General features: G+C 41.0%; 1 protein-coding gene across 1 annotated transcript; it reads right to left on the bottom strand.

The window, feature by feature from the left end:
* Positions 1-316: 316 nt before the first annotated feature.
* SLC10A2 (solute carrier family 10 member 2) lies at positions 317-19,755 on the bottom strand. The gene is made up of 6 exons (XM_040991009.1): positions 19,376-19,755; positions 12,159-12,277; positions 6,702-6,790; positions 5,599-5,774; positions 4,424-4,581; positions 317-441 (listed from the first exon to the last, which is right to left on the bottom strand). Exons 1-6 carry the CDS (start codon positions 19,753-19,755, stop codon positions 317-319), a joined length of 1,047 nt encoding a protein of 348 aa, XP_040846943.1.
* Between the last annotated feature and the right edge of the window lie 2,519 nt (positions 19,756-22,274).

The raw sequence follows: 22,274 nt of genomic DNA, 5'->3' as shown, positions 1-22,274 counted from the left end.
ACTTAAAGTGCATGGGAAGTTATATGTGAATTGTGCACAATGCTATGAAGGAGACTTCAGCATCAGTGGATCTCGATACCAAAAGAGGGACCCAATTCCCTATGGATGACTACATATGTGGAACATATATATGAAAACAATGCTTTCATCATCAAGGAATTGACCGTCAGTCACTTTGTCCCCAAAACAAAATATTGGCAGTCAACAGAAATTACATTTTTACATTAACATTTTCTTACTAACTATACTATGAAAACAAGTCATTAAATACAGTTATAGCTTAAACATGCTTGGTGTTTCTTTGTCCATGTGGTAGCTACTTCTCTGGTTGAAATCCTCCATTCATCTGCTGAAATGATGACTCGGGTTCTGCCTTGGTGTCTTTGTTGTCTGAAAATTCTGCATTATTCTTCCCACTACATTTCTTGTGCGTGACATAAACTAGAAAAAAATGCACAACAGGTTAAGTCAATTTTAGAATGATGAATGGCAACATTACTTTGAAGAGTGATTATAATATACTATTCTTAAGGCAGTTTACATTTTCTGTCAACTAGAAATCACTTAGAGAAAGAAGTCATTATTCCCAACTCTAGGACCACTTAGGGCTTGAGAGATTGCACCTCAGGATGATCTAATAGAAAACATTAGGGATGTTTGTTTCAGGCCATCACCTGACTTCTTGAAACATGCATGTGGTACTTGACAATAACCAGAACAATAAGCACATTTTCCACATCTACCATATCCCAGTGAATGTACTAGACCTCGATAATATAACAACTGTGTGGTCGTTGTTGAGGAGTTGGGTGTGACAGTCCTTCATGGAGGATCTGAACAAGAAATTAACTCTCCTGGCCACTCCTTGTCTTTGGATATGTGCTTCGTCTGGAGGGGCAGTCCTCATTGTTTGGTGATCGGTCGTCCTCTCCTTTGTGGGGTTTCGAATTTCTGGTAACAACTCTCTCTCAATTTTGAGATCCGATCACCAGGACAGATTTTGTCTTGCAAGAGAAGGCCTGATGCTTCTCTTTACAAGTGATGTGTGTGTGTGTGGCCACACTCGTAGGATGTAGTGGAGGCAGGGTGGGGTAAGAAGGCCATTTGATTGTGTATTCAAGCCCTATTTTCCCTATTAGTTTTTAGGCATAATGTGCCATTTTATTACTTAAATATCACCTTTCTTTCATCTCTCTACTGATGCCAAAGTTGATAATGAAACAGAAGATATTGTTTGACCCTTCAAATTCAATTTCTTCACATATAAAATGGTCACAATAACATTATCAACTTGATAAGGCAATTGTAAACATGGAATGATATAAATTAAGTCTATAGCATGGCCTATGGAGACATGAAGCTTCAGTAAATGTTGATTCCCATTGTGACACACAGCTGAACCAATATCCAGCTTCAAAGATATTGAAAAGACAGGACCTGTCTCCTCTATGGGGCTTGCACTTTTAGTTTCCAAGCAACTGAATTATACTATCGAATTTAATTAGACTTGTATCAATTGAAGATCTGATACTTAATACAAACTGTTTGAGCTGTGACTCCTGCAACTTACAGTTACACCAGTGGTTTCATTGCACCAAACCATGTATCTTACTTATAGCTTCCCTTGCCCCTTCTCCCCACTTTTCCTCTTTCTTTCTATCCTTCCTTGCTTCCTTCCCTCTTTCTTACCTTCCTCCATTCCATTCTTTGTCCCCAAAATATTTGGTTTTATAATTTTGTCACTAAACTGTGTTTTCATAATTCTGTATTCTTCATGAAGATGCCACCTTTGCTTTCACAACTGCTAATATAGTGCAGGGAAGTATATGAGCTTGCTTTTCCTCATTCAACTGGATTTTCTATTAGTCAATCAATCTCTTTCAGGTTAATTGTCCATTTGTGCATTTACTTAACTGGTATACCAAGAAGTCTACTTTGTGATTTGTCTAGAACACATGACTAGCTAATTATCTGGAAACATTTCCCAATGTGGGAAATGGAGGGACTACTATATAGTTATTAAACAAGAAAATGAGACTTAGAAACCTTAGACTTATCAGGGTCTCCTGGACCCCTGATAAATGAGCAGAGTATTTTCAACAGATTCAGAGTTTCCTGTGCTAGAAAGGAGGTCTGACAGGCCAAACAGGAGTGAACAGGGCAGTTAACATCCACAGGCAAGCAAAGTACCTGCTGGAGCTAAGCAGAGAACAAAGCAAAACTGTCTCCCTGGGATTTTGTAACTTAATATTCACATTTTTCTTTGTCATTCAGCCTTCCATCTTCCATTAAAATGTCAAAATAGCCTCTTCATAAGGAGAAGTTAAACAGCATCAGGCACTGGAAAGCAAAAACTAGGGAAAAGCGAAAACCAGTGTTTAGTGGGGTCTAATGGGAGAGGAGCAAAGATTTCTGCGGTTGCAGAGTAAAATCAAGAGTCAAGTGTACCACCTCCAGTATGTTAAATCAAGAAGTTCTCTTTCTTAACTTTCTTATTATATTGGAAGACAGATGAAAAAATGCTCGGGGTCACCAGCTATCAGGGAAATGCAAGTGTATGTCACCAGGAAGTTCCCTTCCTCCAGGACAGAATGGTTATCACCCCAAAATCAGAAAGTAGCAAGTGCTGGTCTTTAGGGAAAAATGCCCCTAATCCATTGTTGGTGGGGATGTAAAATAGTACAACCATTACGGAAGACAGTATGAAGAGTCCTCAGAAAACTGAAAATAGATCTACCATATGACTCAGCCATCCCACTCCTGGGAATTTGTCTAGAAGAAATTGAATCAGCATATGGAAAAGTTATCTGTACCACCATGTTTACAGCGGCTCAACTCAAAGTAACTGAGACACAGAATCAACCCAAATGCCCATTAACTGATGAGTGGATAAAAATACAATTACTTTTAAATTTTATAATGACACACTTTGAAGTTTTTTTCAACTTCAGTCAGTCATAAAAAAAGAATGAATTCCTGTTTTTTTGCAACAAAATGAGCACAAGTGGAAATCATTAAGCTTAGTGAAGCAAGTCAGTACCCAAAAGACAAATACCATGTTTTACCTGATTTGTATTAACTAATATATAAAGTCCCAAACTTTATATGTTTATGGCCATCATCTATATTTTTGTGGAACAGTGGTTTTTCTACTTATTACTTGTGGAATTCTGTATTTCGTGAAGGTTCAAGCTAGTGTTGAAAAAAACTTCAAAGTGTGTCATTATAAAATTTAAAAGTAAGAAAAAGAGGGTGGACATGAATGAGATAGGGTGCAGAGTACCATTATGCTCTTAAAACTGTATATATAATGGACTGATGCGATGGCTCAACTGGCTAATACTCTACTTGCAAGCACCAGCCTCCCAAATGGACACTGGTTCATGTCCAGGCTGCTTCACTTCCAATTCGGCTTTCTGCTTATGGCCTGGGAAAGCAGTGGAGGACGAGCTAAAGCCTTGGGCCACTGCAGCCCCACTGCAGCCATTTGGGGAGTGAGCCAGCAGATGAAAGATCTTTCTGTCTGTCTCTCCTCCCTGTAAATCTGACTTTCCAGTAAAAATAAATACATCTTAGAAATTATTTATACAAAACACATGAAGTTTGCTCCAATTCTATAAATACACTTAAAAACAATTGAAAAAGGAATGTGAAAGCACACACGCGCGCACACACACACACATACACACACACACTTGCCTTTCGACTTAGTCTAAGCATCCTCATTGTACCATTTTTCTGAGAGTCACACTATATTTACAAAGCATACCATTATAATACAGTTTTGAAAATGTCACCAAAACCCAAGTTTCTTTAAAGCAATGGGAAGGCACCCAATAAAAAATGATTCTAACAGGTCAATATGCCTTTTTAACAGTTGAGGGAAAGAAACTCAGCAGACAGAGCAGATTTCCATTGTCACTAAAGGACAAAATTGGTAAAATTAAAATATTTGCTTCAGCATTTGGAATACGTTATAATAATATGGATCACTTTCCCCTTATATTCACTGTATAATTCACTGACAAGAAGGAATTCTAAAGCTTGTTGGGGCTAGCATAGTGAGTTAGTCTGTGAGTTATCTGCCTGTAGTACCAGCGTCCTGCGTAGGCACTGGTCTGCTTCCTGGCTGCTCCACTTTTGATCCAGCTCCCTGCCTAAGGCCTGGGAAAGCAATAAAAGACGGCTTAGGTTTTTTGCCCTTTCACATATATGAGAGACCTGGAAGAAGCTCCGGGTTTCTGGCTTCAGATCAGGTCTGTTCTGGTTATTGTCGTTATTAAGGGAGTGGGCAGAAGATCTCTTTCTGTGTAGAAAGATGCCTTTCATGTAAAAATGAGTGCTTTTAAAAACAAAACTCAGCAACTCCAGGATTTTACAGAGAAGAGTATCATAATGAATTGTGGTGAGCGCTCTTCCTTACTTCCCAGGAATATCGCTGCAAATGCAATCTGGAAAATGCTGTAGATGAGTGGGAAGGTGAACACGTGGTTGAGGTCCTCAGTGCTGAAGGAGAGCTGCACGATGGTGGAGCACAGCTGCGTGTTCTGCATCCCCGTCTCCAAAGCAACTGTTCGGCACCTGCAAGAAGCACGCACACAGCAGATTGTTCCTTTACTGTTCCATTTGTGCTGAAGAGCATTGAAAGCAGATGGAATGAGAGGAAAGACATACGTCAGAGGTGCTTTGTCTTTGTTGCTAATATGCAAATGCCATATACCCTCGATCAATGACTTTTTTGAACAAATATTGTAATTGATATATAAACACATATGTAAAATCTTATATATAAAAATATATAAAATCTCATTTGTGTATAATACAAATAAACATGTTTAATGCATGTGTAATTGGGAGCAGGCTCATTTGTAATATTGCCCCATAAAAGGCAAAAGTGGTTTACTTCTCCTATGTCCCTGGTAACAGGGCAGACACAGAGAAAGTTGTTCTGCTGTTATATTAAATTTATTTTGATTAAATCCTGACTTCAAAACCTACAGGGTAAAAATTTCTACATTCTATCAGTGAGAAATCTCAGAGAGAGTGGGTGGCTGGCCTGGGCTCCACAGTTGATGCGTGGCAGGGTTCAAGTGAAGTCCAGGTCTGCCTGGTGCCAGCATTGTGGTCTCCCTGTGCTGGGTGTTGCACCTCTTGTTCCCAGCCTCGTATGTGCACCCCTTCTTACACATGCTTCTCCCTGCCTATTGACTGAGATGGATAAATAGGAGAGAAAATTTTTTTACCCAGTGCCAAATCCATAAGGGTTAAACTCATTGTAATATTCAGCATTTTTGTGTGATGAGTTTATTCTGTTGCTGCCTGGGAGAACCCTCTGATATTATAATACCAACCTCATCAGCAATTCTGTTAAACTCATTTTGCTTGGTGAATAAGAACATATAACGATGGAAAAGCCCTGATAAAGAATGATCTAGAAGAATTTGAGCAATTCTTGAGCAATTTGAGTGAATTCCATAACTTAAAAATGAATTAGGCTTTTGGGAATGACATATCTGGTATAGGATATACTAAATCCAGACCCAATATAACAACTGTTAGAAATGTAAATTCCCAATATGGTTTATCCAAACACCATACCTGTACCATGGCAGTCCAGCTATTCTAGCCAGGAGAAAACCTAGCAAGTAACCAGCCACAGGAAATATCGTCCCTATAATCCACAGCTTGGGTTCAATGATCCAGGCACTTTGGTACAATACTCCTCCAACCACAGCGATGAGCACGATCAGGATTGCGCCTGCAATTGATCCAACCTAGAGGAAAAATGTGTAAGTGAGTCCAGCAATTGTGTGTCCAAGGAAATGTCCTTGTTGTCAGAGATGCAGCTTTAGCAGTCTCCTTTCCATAGAGGGCAGCAGTCGGTATGCTCAGCCCACTGGGAGGACTGGGCTTTGTCCCGTGTTCTCACTTTCAGGAAAAGCACAGGGCAGATCATATCATCACGCCTGAAGATTTCCCAGCTTGCAAGTGACAGTTGTTAGGGAGAAAGCAAACGTGCTGTAAAGGTCTAGAGGACTCGGCTTCCAGATGAAACTCTTCCCGTCCTAGCTCCTTTGGCTGATCATGAACCCCTCTGAATTGCATTCTTTTTGCTTGCAGTCAGGGATAAAATCTTTCCCAACCACATTTCATGGCTGTTGTAATAATACGAAAATGGATTTAGAACTCAGTAAAAGTCAAGTGGACAAATGTAAATATAAGCTACTGTGTTTATTTTCTCCTTTTTCTACTTTCAAACGAACTTAAATACCATAACTTTGTTTGGAGAAGCACAGAAGAGCAGCCAGCTTTTCTGTCTCTTATTCTACGACTTCTGCAGAATTTGTCTCTCACATCTCTATCCAGTCCCACACCATTTAGCCAGAGCTTTATTGGTGAAAGGCAAGAGCCTCTACAAGACACTGAACTGGTCATACAGACACAGAGGTAAGAAAGATAAGTTCTTGTTCTACTACAGTAGTCTAGATGTATTATGACAGAAACTCAGAAATTAGAGCACCAATGGGCTTTGAGAACAGAATGGAGGTTGGCAGAAATTTGTCCTGTAGGACAGGGGACTGTGTCAAGCCCCCATGGAAGTTAAGAATATGAGAATAAAATAATTTAGTGATTAAAACAGCTGTATGTTTTTAATTATCATTAAAGGTGTAACTACGCAGTTCATACCATGGCAAACTTACTTTCAGTATGATCTTCGCCTGCTTGGGCCATTTGTGATTAACAAACATTCCAATGGAAACGGGAATAACCAGAGCGACCAAGGAGGTACCTGCGGATGGCGGAAGAGCAGGTGAATCAGCAGAGCATCCAACACAGGAAAGAGGGTAATCTAGAATTAGCAGCTAAAGAAGGCCCTGGTCATGTTTGCATCTCCCTTCAGAAGACACAAGGCAGAATACAGAACACACACTCGCACTCCACTTCTTTACACACTCAAGCAAGCAATTTATTATTAGGGGCAGAGAATTGTAAATATTAAAGATAGAAACGCTTTCCTTACGTCCTGATGCTGCCAGTATGCTTTAGTTTTCGGTTTGTCAGAATCTTGGCTACTTTTTGTCTATTGAATTTTTCTATCCTAGGGAAAAATAACTCGGCAAATTGAGTGTACGTCTGTGTGTGTGTGTATTGCTTCTCAACCTTTTGGCCGAGATCAAGTAAGTGTGTGTGTATGTGTGTGTGTGTGTACCTATGTTCTCATTGTACAAATAGATTATATCTTATATCCATGTTACTTCATGGTAATACAAGAAAAGAAATATTTTATAATATCTTAAAATGAGAGAAATAAAATATTCAAAATTAACTCAAGATCTTCAGGGATTTTGAGAGCTAATGATTTCTAGTTAAAGCTAACTTAGTGATTCACATCTATGGCAGAGTGTTGAGAGAAGAGAGTGAAAAAACATGCTTTATAAATGTTCTGTGAGATGATATATTTGGCCACCTCACATGTAATTATAATTCTTTAAAGCAGTGTGCTCACCCAGCCAGATAAAGGAGTCATACTTCATTTTCACTGTGTTAAATTTACTGCTGCTTTTGTGACATATGGTTTGTTTCTTCTTCCTATTTAATACACATTTGTCCAACAGCTGCTTTTATATAATATAGCACCAACTATTTCTAACATCTCATGGACTGTTTTCTTTTTCAAATGTTCTTTGAAAGCAATAAGAGAAGGTGGAATTGAATAGTGAAATTCTCAAAGTAGAATCTGCCAAGTATTGGGAAAAACTGACTTAGGACTGGAAATAAATTCTAGATCATAAGACCGAATATCAATTTAAAATTAAAATAATGGTTGAAAGGCATAATTTCTTTGTGGCCTTCTAGTTTCCTGGAAAACAAAGGTCAGGAGATATTTTTCTCTAGAAACTATTTGGTGAAATTAAGGAATGACAAGGGTTTAAATCAAGAGCAGGGATAAATCAAAGATAGGAGGGAGGAAAGAGAAAATGGTAGGACAAAGGGTTTGGAAGAGGGTATTGACTGATGATTTGTAAGATGGCCCAGAAAGAGTTCCTTTGACTATTTTTGCACCCAGCTATTTTTGGGAAATATTTCCTATGCTGTATGTCTAGACCATTCTCTGGATTTTGTGGAGCTGATGGGCCTTAAATTGAAACAATATCGATGCAGCTGCATCTTATTATGCTAGCTCAACTCTGGGTGCAGATGTTGTGTTTAGAATGCAGGGTAGTAAGCTTTGATCAGATGCTTTTTACGTGACGCGTCTCTGGGACTCTTCTTGCTCCTATGGGGCAATAGTACTAATAGGCAAGTAGAATACTGGCCAAAATCTGAAATCTGGCAGACACATATTTCCCCTCCTGATCAGAAGAAGCCAGATGAAGTTTCTTAGGACTTGGAGCTGTCTGGGATAGACAGCCATGGTTCCTGCTGGGAGAGGTGGCAGGCAGTTACTGTCCTCTCCTCAGTGGACTGGGAGACCTGTTCTCCTCTTAGCCTTGGATCTGTGTGCTTTCTTTGCTCTTCATTTGGTGGACTTCTAAAAGTTGGTGGAAATGGAATCTTAAAATCATGTAAAGTTTCCCATGAGCATTCTGAAAAGCCCTTGAGAAGCTGTGATTTCTATGTAAAATTCTGGTCAGTGTAGATGAAAAAAACACCTGCTCATAGTTCAGCCATTGGAACTGTCAGTTGTTAGCCAGTCAGGTTTTCCCAGTAGGTATAGGAGGAAAAAAAGAAAGAAAAATGAGCAGGAAAGAATGGGGTGAGCAGACTCCTGTGGGCAACTGGAGTTAGATAGGATTGGAGCGAAACTTTGCTTTGTTCACAGACTGGAAGCTGTGCAGATCACCGAACCCTTATGAGGCTGGGGTTCCCTATGGTAAAATGGACAGAGCAGTGAAAAGTGATATCTGTCTCACACTGTCGTGGTGAGAATTAAATGATAACTTGGATGTCAAGTTCTCCACATGGGATGCTCTCAAATGAGAGGAAGAAAGACATCGGTAATCCGTACATTAATCCGGTGCAGCTATTTTTTTTTTAAGTTGTTCCATCTGTGCAGGGGCCCCTCTGTGCAAACATCAGTGTCTGAGGGGGCAGACTCCCCAGGAGTGTATGGAATCATCAGATCGTGCTGGGAACTAGGTGAGAGTCGTTTGAGACAATCACTGATCGCACAGGAGGGTGGAGAGTTGACCAGCAGGCTGCTACCAGCTGCACAGGGATGGTGCACAGATTAAGCAGCTTCAGCTTCTATTTGCTCATTTATGATATAGTTAGTGAAGACATTTTCTGTAGCAATCAACTTGTTGACTTTCCAAATTAAAATGAGTAGAAGAGCAACATCCAAAAGTGAGGTTGGAGACTGGGCCTGCATGATTATGATGGACACGTAGGATTAGTGTCTTTTCTTAACAACTGCTCTCACCATTTATTTTCGTTTTCTTCATTGACTTCTTTGGAAAGGATGTTTTCTTCCATTGGGGGTGTTAATTGGTTTTTAATTTTCTCCTCCTTTCAAAATTTTTTCATGCTAAAGGACATGTAGCCATTCATATTATTGAGTAGAGTACTCAATATTCCAAGAAGGCATTTCCAATAAGGAATGAAAATCACAAGGAAACTATTTCAAGGCTTACATTCATTCCTTAAAACAGCAATTGTAGTGGAATCAAAACTTCTCCCTTAGTAGGCAGGTTTATGGAGAGTTTGGCAATGTTCACTGTAACACAAATGATTCTTCAACTCTAGGGGCAGATGTCTGGGGAGATAGTAAAGCAGTAGCACGTGGTGTAGGTAGGTGGTTAGAGAGGGTCATTCTCACATCTGTTTTCAGGAGTTTATATTTGACAGAGAGGAATTTCCCATAGAAAACTAAATAGAAGCATCTTCTACAGAAAAACCCATAGGGTGTGTGCTGAATAAGGTGTGGCAAAGGAGATCACTTTTTAGTTTTCTTAGTCCAGTGGTAAAGGCAGGAGTTCAGGATACAGAAGAGTCTAAATGAAAACATTGCAGGACAGATCATCCCTAATTAATGTTCACAAAATATGTCCTCACTTAGTTCTGTATACCCTAATTTATATGTAATCACAGAAATTGTGTTAGGGATGAAAATAATGTTTAATTTTTGTTTATTATTTTTGACAATCTTGACATAATTAGGGTAAAAAGATTCAAGTGCTACAGGAAGATGGGTAAGACAATTAGTTCTGTATTGTTTCCTTAATGTATCTGATGTAAAAGGAGATTTTAAGGGAGAAGCCCCACCCAGTCTCCCACCCATCCCAGGTCCCAGATGTGGGGCATGTTCCGAGGGTCTTGCCCAAGTGGTTTTGATAGTTGAATAGTTCTGAATTGCTGCCACTCTCACCACTCCAAGCACGATGCGTTTGTTGGAGATTCCACTGATCGACATAGTGCATCATAGCGTCTCTGCTCAGTATTCTCATTGCCAACTATAGCTGAGGTGGTTGATTGACTTTCTGTCCTCTGTAGTTTGATGGTTAGCGTTCTGAGTCCGAAAGCTCGATTGGGGGGATCCCCCAAGAAACTTTGAGGTGTTCCCAGACCAGGTTCTTGCATGTGCTAGCAAGCACAGGGCCCAGTACAGTAAAGGCAGAGTTAAAGACACAGAAGGAGAGACAAAGTCGAGAGATCTTCCATCTGCTGGTTGACTTCCCCAGTTGTTGCAATGGCTGGAGCTGGGCCTGTCTTAAACCTGAAGTCAGAGTTCCTCTGGGTCACCTATGTGGGTCCTGGGGCCCAAGGACTTGGGCCATCATCTGCTACTCTTCTAGGTCATAAACAGAAAGCTGGATGGGCAGTGGAGCCACGGGAACTTGAGTCAGTACCCACACGGGATACTGGCTCTGTAGGTAGAGATTTAACCTGGTACACTACCACACAGGCCAGAAAGTAGAAGTGCTTTTAATCTAGGGTCTCCACATTCTGCATCACCGTTTCTATTGAAGATGCCCCTTCACAGAAAACAGACCCTTTGAATATAGCTGGTCAACATGGCACTTGTGTCTAATGTCAGCTTCAAGATTGTTTAGCATGTAATGTACTTAGTGGCCAGTACTGAGATGTTGGCTATTTCTCCTAATTTATTATGGCAGCTCTATGGGAGAGCATGCTTTGAATAGTCCAGGAACTCAAGTTTCCTTCCCTAGATACACATCCCTATGTTACCTGCACGACTTAATCTCCCTTCATTATCTGTTCTCCCAGAGAGAGAAAAGAATCTCCCCTGTGATGGGGCTGAGCAATGAGAGATGAAATGAGTGGAGACATATCTGCGAAGTTGGTTTCCAAGGCAGACAATACAGACTGTGTCATTACCTCGCATTGTGAATCAGGGTTGTTGCTCAGAGTTGAGGCTAACAAAAATGTTTCAGGTTTGGCATGATGGCTCAGTGGCTGAATCCTTGTAAGTGATGGGATCCCATATGAGAACCAGTTCATGTCCCAGCTGCTCGACTTCACATCCAGTTCCCTGATTGTAGCCTAGGAAACAGTGGAGGACGGCCCAAAGCCTTGGGACCCTGCACCCACGTGGGAGACCTGGAAGAAGCTCTTGGTTTCTGGATTTGGGTATGTTTAGCTCCAGCTATTGTGGCCATTTGTGGAGTGAACCAGTGGATAGAGACACTTCTCTCTGCCAATCTGATCTGCATTTCCAGTAAAAATAAAGAAATCTTTTAAAAAATGTTTTGCCTTATGCTTTCCTAGGTGACATCTGTGATGGCTGCTAGGCATCATACTTTGAAATCATCATCTAATATGAACTGCTATTAGATAAACTCGCCATACTGTGTGACGAGGTCACAGCAGAATCTCCATGTGTCCTGGCAGCCTGAGAAGCCTTAGTAGGACCTAGAGGAAGGAGGCTACAGTCTATTAACTTGGTTCTTTTTCCAGGTTATTTGAATTGAGGAAAAATCAGATGCTCCCCTCTGGTCAAAACTTGGAATTCACATTCTTTCAATAATCATGCAAATACAGGGGGTAATATTGTAAGGGATCTCTAATTGGGTGAAAATGGCAACTTGTATAAACGTGAAATAGTGATGGTGTGAGAACCTTGGCCTGAAAGTCTAGCAGAGGCTATATAGAGAGGAGAAGAGTGAGGCTCAGCAGTTTCTAGAGGAATTACTTACCTATGCTATCATAGGGAATTACGATGCTCCCGGAGTCCACCCATATTTTGGTGTAGATAAGAAGGCACAGAGGCATCATTCCGAGGGCAAGCACTGTGGAGCAGGTGGTCATGCTGACGCTGAAAGGAAGCAGACACATCGGTTGTTGTCACCTGTTTTTCTGGGGGTGTGGCTGCTTCACTTTCAACTAATGATTAGAAAGTCCTGTGAGAGCCTTTCTCAGCCACTATCTTATCTGGAGGATATGCAGAAATGTACATGCAACCAGCTTTGTGCAGCACCTGGCCTTGGGCAAAAGGGGCTATACTTGGTGTCCTTCTGCTTTGCCTTGTGCCATCCGTTCCTTGCATTGGCCTCAAGAATCAGAGACAGTCGAAGAGGAACAGACAGTTTAAACTAGTTAAGTTAACTGCAGCGTGCCTTGTGATGCCACTGTAGAATCCCCATCAGAGAGTCAAGAAGCATGTTTGCACTGGCCAAGACTCCTGAAGACTGGACACATAGGTCTGTGCTGGTGTGACAATGACCTCAATAGGGAGAGCTTGTGTCTAAGGGAGGACACCACAGTGTATTTATTTGGCAGGCAGGTTATTGCCTAAGTGGTGATGGTTTGATTTAAAAAGAAAAAGAGTGAGAAAGAATGAAAGAGCGAGAGGAAGGAAGGAAGGAAGGAAGGAAAGAAGGAAGGAAAGAAGGAAGGAAAGACAGAAGGAAAAAAAAAGAAAAACAGAGAGAAAGAAAAAATAGAAAAAGAAAGAAAAAAAGTAAAAAGCTTGTCAGAAGGCCGGGTGGTTCTGGAGTTTTAGGAGTGGGAAAGGCCCTAACACTTGATGAAATGTGTGTTCAGAAGACCCAGGGCTTGCTTTTGTCGCTAGTGTGAACATAAGGCTTTTCCTGGGAGGCTCTGTTTGATGGGTGGATTTTAGCATTTAGTATGGAGGACTCAGTATCAAATGATGCTGGTATTTGTACTTCGACAGTGGGTGGAAGAGGGATATGAAGTGATGGGTCCTCTTGATCTTCAGAACTCTTATATTGCAGGGGCACAAACTTCCACCAGGGTATCACAGGGACTGGCTCTGCAACTGTGTACTGTTTGGCTCAGAAGCAGGTTGTACCGTTTAGTATGTGACTTTGGGCTACTTACTCGACATTGCTTCACCACACTCCCTGAGGACAAGAGTTAAATGAGCCACTAATGTGCAGTAGTTAGAACAGTGCAAGGCATTCCTTACCTTTGCTGTCTGAACAACCAAGAGGGCATGTATTTGATATCTTTCACTACAACATATATAGAATCAGAGACTTCCATTTTCCAGAAAGAGCTTTTCCCAATGACTGTGGCTTAGCGATAATCACGAGTCATCTCCTAAGATTAGCATTACGTGTGCTAAATTTCATATTTCCTGCCAAACTGCAACAACAACTCTAGGGGACACAAAAGAAAGCGGCTGAAAGGGAAGAATTTCATTGGAGTGCATCTAAATCAGAGCTGTTTGGGCACAATAAAGGGTGGGACATGGCTTACACAGGGCTCAGCTTCACTTAAAAAAAAAATCCTTATTTAAAATGGGTTTAAAAATACTTTTTCATTTCTTCAGAGACACATTGGTCATTTTATTGAATGTTATTTAACATCACAGTGCTGTACATTTTCTGATTTTGTTCCTGTTGTTGATTTTGTTTTATGGTTTTTTTAAAAGATTTATTTTTATTATTTTTTTTTATTGGAAAGGCGGATATACAGAGAGGAGAGACAGAGAGGAAGATCTTCCGTCCGATGATTCACTCCCTAAGTGAGCGCAACGGGCCGATGCTATGCCTGTCCAAAGCCAGGAGCCTCTTCCGGGTCTCCCACGCGGGTGCAGGGTCCCAAAGCTGTGGGCCTTCCTCGACTGCTTTCCTGGGCCACAGGCAGGGAGCTGGAAGGGAAGTGGGGCTGCCGGGATTAGAACCGGTGCCCATATGGGATCCCGGGCGTGCAAGGCGAGGACCTTAACCACTGCGCCACCGCGCCGGGCCCTATGGTTTTTTTTTAATCTAAGGGAATGTGTGGTAACTGTGTAATAGAGACTCGTGTCCAGATGTGAAGATACAATGCACTGTGCATCTCTACTTCCAAATCAAAGATGGATTCTTAATGAACCCATTGAATGTATCTTAACAATAGGGTGCTGGACTCTCTTCCATTGTTCATGCCTACAATGTCAGCATGCACTTAAATAGCAGAATGATAGACGTATGACTGTTTATGAAGGACCATACTGCTGTAATGTTATAGGGGAAATTGGCTGGTGGCGTGGGAGTTTGGGAAGGGGGAAAGGGAAATCTTAAATGCCTTAAAAATAGTAGTAAATGCTAGAGATGTGTGTATTACACTTGTCAGGATATATAGTCTATTGTGGTCATGACTAAGTTGAGCTAGCAATAGAACCAGTTGCAAGAGTGGAGTCCTATGCCAGAAAAATGCTACTTGTTACTTACTTTGTCCGATTGGTAACTAAAGTATTGGAACTTAAAATGTGTTTTATTCTGTTCCTCCTTTTCTTTGCCCCTCTCTTTCTTCTATTTAATTAAAACGTATGTCATAATGATTTTTAAACTCTCTGCATAATTTCCTACGTAGGTATCCAATTTGCTTTCTAGAATGAAACTCCTTTCCTGAGTTACGGTGACGAGGAGGAGGCTGAGAATATTTTACTGTAAACTATGAAAGTAGCTTTTAGAGGGAAGAAAGTTTCTCTCCTTTCAAAATGTCTTAGCTTCAATTCTGAATTACTACAAGTTTTGAACTTGCATTATTGTTTTGCATTTAGTGAGAACAGTTCCTTAGAGACCTTAAAGAGTGCGAAGGCGGGAGCTGGAAAGGGAGATGACAGACGGAGTGGATACTCCTGATGAGAGGCAATGAGGGGGGATGACAAACTAGGCGGCTGGAAGTCATTGCCGCACCAACGAAGGACCGGCGTCGGAGAGGACAACAGAAGTAAAGTAGCAAAAACTTTCTATGTGAAAAAATGTTAAGTTCTAAATACTACCATTAATTCATATTCTAATGTGAGGAAATAGCACCGTAGACCAAAATAAAAATAATCTTTTGCATTAAATTCTTGGCTTTAGCTTTATCGACTGCCAGTTGAGAAATATTGTGTTTGATAGGGAAACAAAGGGAAAAATAAATGAAAAATTAGAGAATATTGTAAAATTCAGTGAAATCAGCTATAAGCAATGCGAAAGACTGTAAAATTACACTTCAAATTACATCTACCTTGAAAGATTAATAGATGTATATTTAGGTGGGGTTAGTCATTGCAGAAGCTTCTGAGCAGCAAGTTCGGAGTTTGGTTGGGGTAAGTGTATTGATGTGAATTCCAATTCTGACTGATATTCACTGATTCAAAGAACTTGGTTAAGATCCTGAGCCCCCAATTTATCTATGAAATGCGGAAAATAATAGCACAAGCCTTTGAGGGATTAGATGTAGTACTTTTCATGGTACATAATTTTATCTGATGAATTTTGCTAACAAAATAAAAATTAATACCACATTAAAAAAAAAGCTTCATCACTTGAGAAAGAATAACGGCAACACTCAAATAGGATTAAGTTTTTCCAGAGCAGTGAAGATGTGGATGTTCATGGAAGGAACTGCTTCGATTTTTGATTGGCCAGAAGGATAGAACTGTGGAGAACAACTTGAGTAACAGGGAACATGTCACGGGAAGATGAAACATGTGGCTAAAGACAACAAATGTAACAGAAAAAACAAGTAATAGAAAATAATAAAAAGGCATGCAGAGAGTGAATGCTCTGGAAAAGACAGACAAATATGTAGAGGAGTGAATTCAAGAAACACTGATGATAAGAAACGGAGAAGTCCTTGCATGGTGTTGCTGAGGATGCTGCAGTGGGAGGCCTGTGTCCTCAGAGCTACAGGCCTTTGGCACCTGAAGATTCACTTGAAACATGCCTTCCTGTCTCCCTCACACTTTGGTGTTCATGGTGCTGTTATAACTTAAGTGACAATCTCTGTGCACTGATCAGATTCACAAATGCCAAGTTTCTGGTTTGATTAGAGAAGCACGGAATTATCACTTGCTGTATTTCAAGGTGTAAGTGAAATGGACGATTTTAAAAGTCATTAGAGATTCCAAAACTCAGTGTCTTCCCAGGCTGGGAAGAAATGATGTGCTTGGAACCATGTCCAGGGAAGTTGAAATGAGGTGTAATGTGTAAGTGCAACCAGCGAAGGCTACTGTTACTGTGAACAATCATGTTTTGATTTGTCATTTTAAGAGTTCAAATAGAAAGGGGTAATGGTCTGAGTACAGAAGTACAGGTTTGTGCTTCAATAAATTATCATGAGACTTGAGCTATTCAATATTCACTCCAGAAGAATAAAAAGTTTTGAAAAACTGTTATCCAGTAGCTGAAGTTTTACTCCCTTAATTTACCTTAAAAGAATATTTGAATATGTTCTTCTTAACATGTGCAAAGCACAAAGACATCTTTTAATACAACAGCATAATTCAACCTCTTCTCAATGTTCAGGTCCACGGCCATAAGCATTATTAGTAGCTGTGCTACAATATGGCAATGTCTTCTAGGCTTTTGTTGGGTCTGTTTGTACTTAGAACAAGCAGTGCAATTGCCATGCTCTATGATTTGCTGTGTTAGCTGTGTGGGCATTTTGGTTGTCTGTCTTCTTGTTCATGACCCTGAGTGCTGGTGGATAGAAGAGTCGACCTTCAGAATTAGTAAAGCTAAGTTGGTTTGATCAAAGTGTGTATGAGATTAAATGGGGATTATGTCAGTCATGCCAAATCTTACCATGTCTTAACTGCATTCTCAGTGGATGAGATTTCTAGAAAAGGGACGATCAGCCCTCACAGATGTTGATTTTATTTGTACTTTGCAAGATATGAGCAATGTGTAGTGTGCACATCTTATGAAGTGAATGTTGAAGTTTTCACTGCTGTATGTACCTTTGAGGGCATGTATGCACTTGTTGAAGCTTTAATTTATCTAATTCAGCTGGAAGTTTTCCACATGGTTTCATATTCTCTGCTGATTTTTATTTATTTGAAAAGTAATTTTAGGGATTATTGTATTTTAGACAGATTAAATAATCATCTCCTATTTCAAAATAAGTAAGATTTTTTAACTCTCAGAAAAGTGTATTTCAGAGTTTGCGGACTCGGTTTTACAGTTGCAGCCTGCTGAAGAGAGTTTGTGGGAATCTAGTCAGGCCCACAGTATCACAGCTACTTCTGCCATTCTGTGAAGTGATTCATGTATGATACGGTGTTGAGGTGCAAGTTCCTTCTGCGTTGGTCAAAAGCTGCAAATATTATTTAAAATTTATTCAGTGGAGGTCGAAAGTAGCATGTTCAATTCAATTCACTCCCTTCTGTTTAGTGGTTGCGAGCCCTCAGAATGCTGGCTTCAGATGAAGTTAAGTTGAAGTCTCAAAAGAACTTATTGTTATAATACAGTTTCACAGATTTTCTAAACCTGAACAACACTTGCCATGTTTATGATCATGTGCAGGAATTCCCTGAAGCATATAGTGGAAGGTAGCAACTATGCTTCCTTATATGTCAAAGTACAAGCATACTTCATGAAGTGTATGAGAATGGGAATTTGAAGATAAAGTCATTTTGGTGGAAATATGCTAAAAGTTTAGGCATAGTTATTTCTTAACACATGTGCTAATGGAGTTAACTTATTTGAGAGGTAGAGAAAAATAGAGGGTTACAGGTAGAGGGGGAGAAATAAAAAGAAGAGTGAGAAAGTAGCAAAGTACAAGCAAGAATCAGACAGAGAAAGCACTCATTGTCTGTCTCCCTCGGCAGGTGCCGCAGAAGGCTGCACCCACAAGCTGGGAACTGCATGCAAGCCTCCCACATGGGAGGTAGGAATCCCATGACATGCTCTATCACTGAAGTGCCCTGGATTCCGTGCTAGCAGTAAACTGGAGTGAACGATGGGACTCCAGTCTGTGCATTCTAATAGGAGAAAGAGTTGTTTTAACTGACCTCTTAACCACCGGGTCAAACCTGTGCTCCTTTGCATAACATTTTGGAGGACCTTTACCATGAAAATAGTTCAGATTTTTACACCGAAATGATCTTGATTTAAAATTCTACTTTCTATAACTGTTTTGAAATGCCCTTGTGTGTGAGTTTAATTTGATTCCTGCTTCCCCAGTAAGCTTCTGGAGACATCAGCACCACTTGAGAGGAGATGGCAAAGCCTTAACAGCTCACAAGGCACTTGATCAATGCAGTGCTTACATTTCTATATGTTGTACTTCTCTCATTTTGCACAGTGTGCAAACTAAACTCAGATAGTTTAGCCAAACTGCAGTTTTTGCTAAACACGCATTACATTAATACCTGAATGGTTGGCAGAAATGCACAACTTTCACATAAATGAGGACTTTTAAGGTAAGGAAAAAGGCATTTGTCTATTCAACTTTTGGAATTTAAACTCAGTCTGCTCACATCAATACTGTTGCTTCTTGCTATTTGTTTCTTTCCTCAGTGCCTGCTCAAACTGGCATGACATGAATTGGGCAATAATTATATCTAGAATATTAAGTGGGAACCAGGGAGACCATGTGTGTGTGTGTGTGTGTGTTATAGCAAGGTAAGCGTAATTTTAGATGCTTTTGTGAGTTTCTCTCTCCCCCCTTTTTTCTGCAGGTAGAAGTATAGCAAAATTGAAACTTTTCTTTAGGTTTTATTCCTAGGAAATTTTTCCCCAAACAGAGAAACCTTCCCTGGTTACAGCCTACAGCTTATGGGTTCAAAAACATCTTTCTTCTTTCCCCTTCTTTCCTTCCTTCCTTCCTCCCTTCCTTCCGTCCTTCCTTTTCTCTATCTGTCCTTCTTACCTTCCTTTATCTCTCTCTCCCTTCCTCCCTCCTTACCTTCTTTTCTTTCTTTTAAAAACTCTGAATTGTCTCCAAGAGATAATAAGTAACCATACAACTCCATGTGAACTAAGTTGGATTTAAAATCTAAACAAAATACAAGCTCCAAATTCTAACAGCAAAGCAGCTGGACTGAAGGGTACATGAATGTCTTCTTTCCTTTTTCACTCCTTAGTTCCATCTGAGATCTGCAGCAGTTTAGATGGACTCTCACGAGTCTACAGGCTTTGGAAAAGATCAGTTCCATATAATGCAACAGCCAGAGTGACAGGGAACTTACCTCAGGTCCATGTCCCCATCCACCCAGTAGGCCAAGATGTTGGAAGCTGTTCCTCCTGGGCAGCAGCCCATGATGAGCACAACCACAGCCTGGATAGGCATGATGCCGAAGGCCAATGACAGCACAAATCCTGTGAGAGGCATGATTCCAAACTGGCAGAGGAAGCCAATGAAGATGCCCCATGGCCGCCTTATGTGCCCCAGGAACTTCTTGATTTCCACATTGCATCCCATGGAGAACATGACCAAGGCCAATAGGATGGTCAGCACGATGCTTAAGACCGTGCTGAGAATGGCATTGAAGTTGCTCTCAGGTGCCACACACGAGTCACCTTCACAAACCGTTGCATTGGCCGAACAGCCCGAAGTCATGGTGGCCATGGTTGGCTTTGCTGCTCACACGGTGGTGTCTGTGCAAACACTGGCCTCCTGGACCTGGCACTGTGGCTTGCCAAGAAACGTAATGCTAACTTCCACTGGGTCAAACTTTTAAACTCTTCTAAAACATGTGTCACTTAGTGTCTCCTTCAAAAGCCACCTTTGAGAAGCCATAAAAAACAATAAACCATAGAATGTCAGTTTCAAGAAGTAACATTACAACACAGCACAAATAATGAATCATAGAAGTCCAGCAGAATTACTGGTCCACACATAAAGTTACAATTAATCATTTATGGGCATGATAATGAACTGTGCTACAAGAAAATATCCCTGTTAATGTTTAATGCCAGGAAGGTTTGTGGAATAATTTAAGCTGTGACACTTAAATGTAACTGGAGATTACTAAATATTGTAGGGGCTGAGGTGCAGGAAAGCATTTTTCTCCCTCATTTCTCTTTGGATATGGAGATTTGGGGGCCTGACAAGTTGAACACCTCATCCCAATTTATATTGTAAATGAGTTGTCAGACACCAAACTGGAACCCAGAACTCCACTTTCATCCTTCAGTACATATTTTTGGCTGTATTGTTCTGTTTCCTCATCTTGGTCATTGGTGCTCATGCAAAAAAATTACATGAGCTGTAGAAAGTCCCTGCTGGATGCACTCCTTCGAGAGAATAATATCAGGAGGGTAGACTGTTTCCTTCTGGGAAACATAGAACTTGTAGAGCCACCCTCATTAACCTGCACGTGCAATTGTGTAAGCGTTGCCGTGGTAACAAAGTGCTTTATGGAGACAATACAATTATTTAGAGGGATGAACCTCAGAGGATTAGGTCAAAGTGACAGGATCTCTTTGCGCATGGAGAGTCAGGAATGAGATTTGTGTGTTTGTGTATGTGTGTGTGGGGAGGGCGGGGGTGGCAGGGAGTTCCAAGGGAGATGGATTTTTGTAAATGTCAAATAGTTAACCTTGTTATGAAAAAGAACATGATACTTAGATGGATAGGGAAGACAAAAAAAAAAGTGGGAGAAGAGAAATTTTCCTGTTTCCAGGACTGTACAAGGAAATTATTGAGTCAGAATACAGCACAGGAATAAAATGAAATACTTTTAGTAATGTACAATTTGTACGCCACATTCCAATTTACTATCCGTGTCAATTAAACGTCATAGAACTAGCATCTTCACTTTGGAGGTGAGGACTGGAGGGTTGGGAAAATGAAGTGTGTTAGGCAAGCTTACCCAAGTGGTGACTACAAATGCTGCGACTCAGCTTTGTGGCTCTGAAGATGGTGTGGCTTGGTAGAAACGTGTAGTGCAACCTTAGAACAGAGCTTCTCAGTACTTGTGTGCACAGGAATCCCCAGACCTGGTGAAGCCACAGCTCCTGCCTCTAGAATTTGGAGTGGGCTTTGGTGTGCTCTGACAAGCTCATACCTGATCTTCCATTGCATGATCTGGGACTTTACTTTGAGTATCAAAACTGCTGCCTGCCTTGTGTAGCTGTAACTTACCCTGGTGGAAAGCCACCTACTGGTCACAACTGAAAACAGCATTTGCAGGACAGTTCCATATGGGCACACTCACATTTTATAACTTGAGTGTGTCTAGGTGTCTAGGGATGTACCTTTAATCTGAGGAAAATTGGAGCTGCATTGGTCAGGGACAACAGCGATTTGCACTCAGTGGTGGCAGCTCATGGCCTCTCAGGGTCCTATTGCTGTCATACTGCACGGCAAGGTTGAGGGATACAGGACTTGGTCAGCTACACTGGTCTGACTGTTTGCCAGTAGTCTGGTCTCTCCTACAACCATCTCCACCCCAATAGCTAAATAATAAACTGGGTAATCCCCAAAGAGGCCTCTGCTTCCACTCCTGACTTCGGCTTGCCTGGCCCATGCCCTGCTGGCCTCTGCAAGCATCTTTGATTATCTTCTGAGTCACTTATTCCTCATATGCCAGCTGGCCACAAGCACTGGAGAGCCCAGTGCTCCCCCTGCTGCTGTGTGGGGGGGCTGTGAGGCTGGCTCTCTTGTTGTCCGGCACTGGGTGTGGCAGGTGCATGTGGACCAGCTTCCTGCCTGTTGGCCATGCTTTGGTGAACCTCATACATTAACTGAAAGCTAGAAAGCTCACCTAGGACCTCATGGCAAATAGTTTCTTTATTTCACAAAACCATGCATGCAAAGGGAAATTTGAACTCTGCGTATTGGAAGATTTGGTTTTAGAAATTTCTCTAAAACTTAGGGAGTTGCAGGACAAGGCCAACCTATGGGACTGTCTCGTCAGAACGCACATAGGTTTGCCAGACTGAGCCTCATGCGTGGCTTGGGCTTTGTTTTTTGCTGGGATGCTCAAGTGTTCTCCACACTGAGCCTATTGCTTACAGAGATGGAGGCAGAAAAAAGAAGGGGAACCAAGCCGGAAGCAGGTTCAGAACAAAGCTCATCTCAAATTTCCGATGACTTGCTAAGGAGATATTAGGCTCCCAGGGGCAGAATGTTTTGCATATAGA

This window comes from Ochotona curzoniae, unplaced genomic scaffold, assembly GCF_017591425.1.
Source record: "Ochotona curzoniae isolate NIBS_2020 unplaced genomic scaffold, NIBS_Ocur_1.0 contig_64, whole genome shotgun sequence".
NCBI lineage: Eukaryota > Metazoa > Chordata > Mammalia > Lagomorpha > Ochotonidae > Ochotona > Ochotona curzoniae.
Note: the sequence above shows the minus strand (reverse complement) of the source record. Positions and strands in the feature narration are given on the sequence as shown.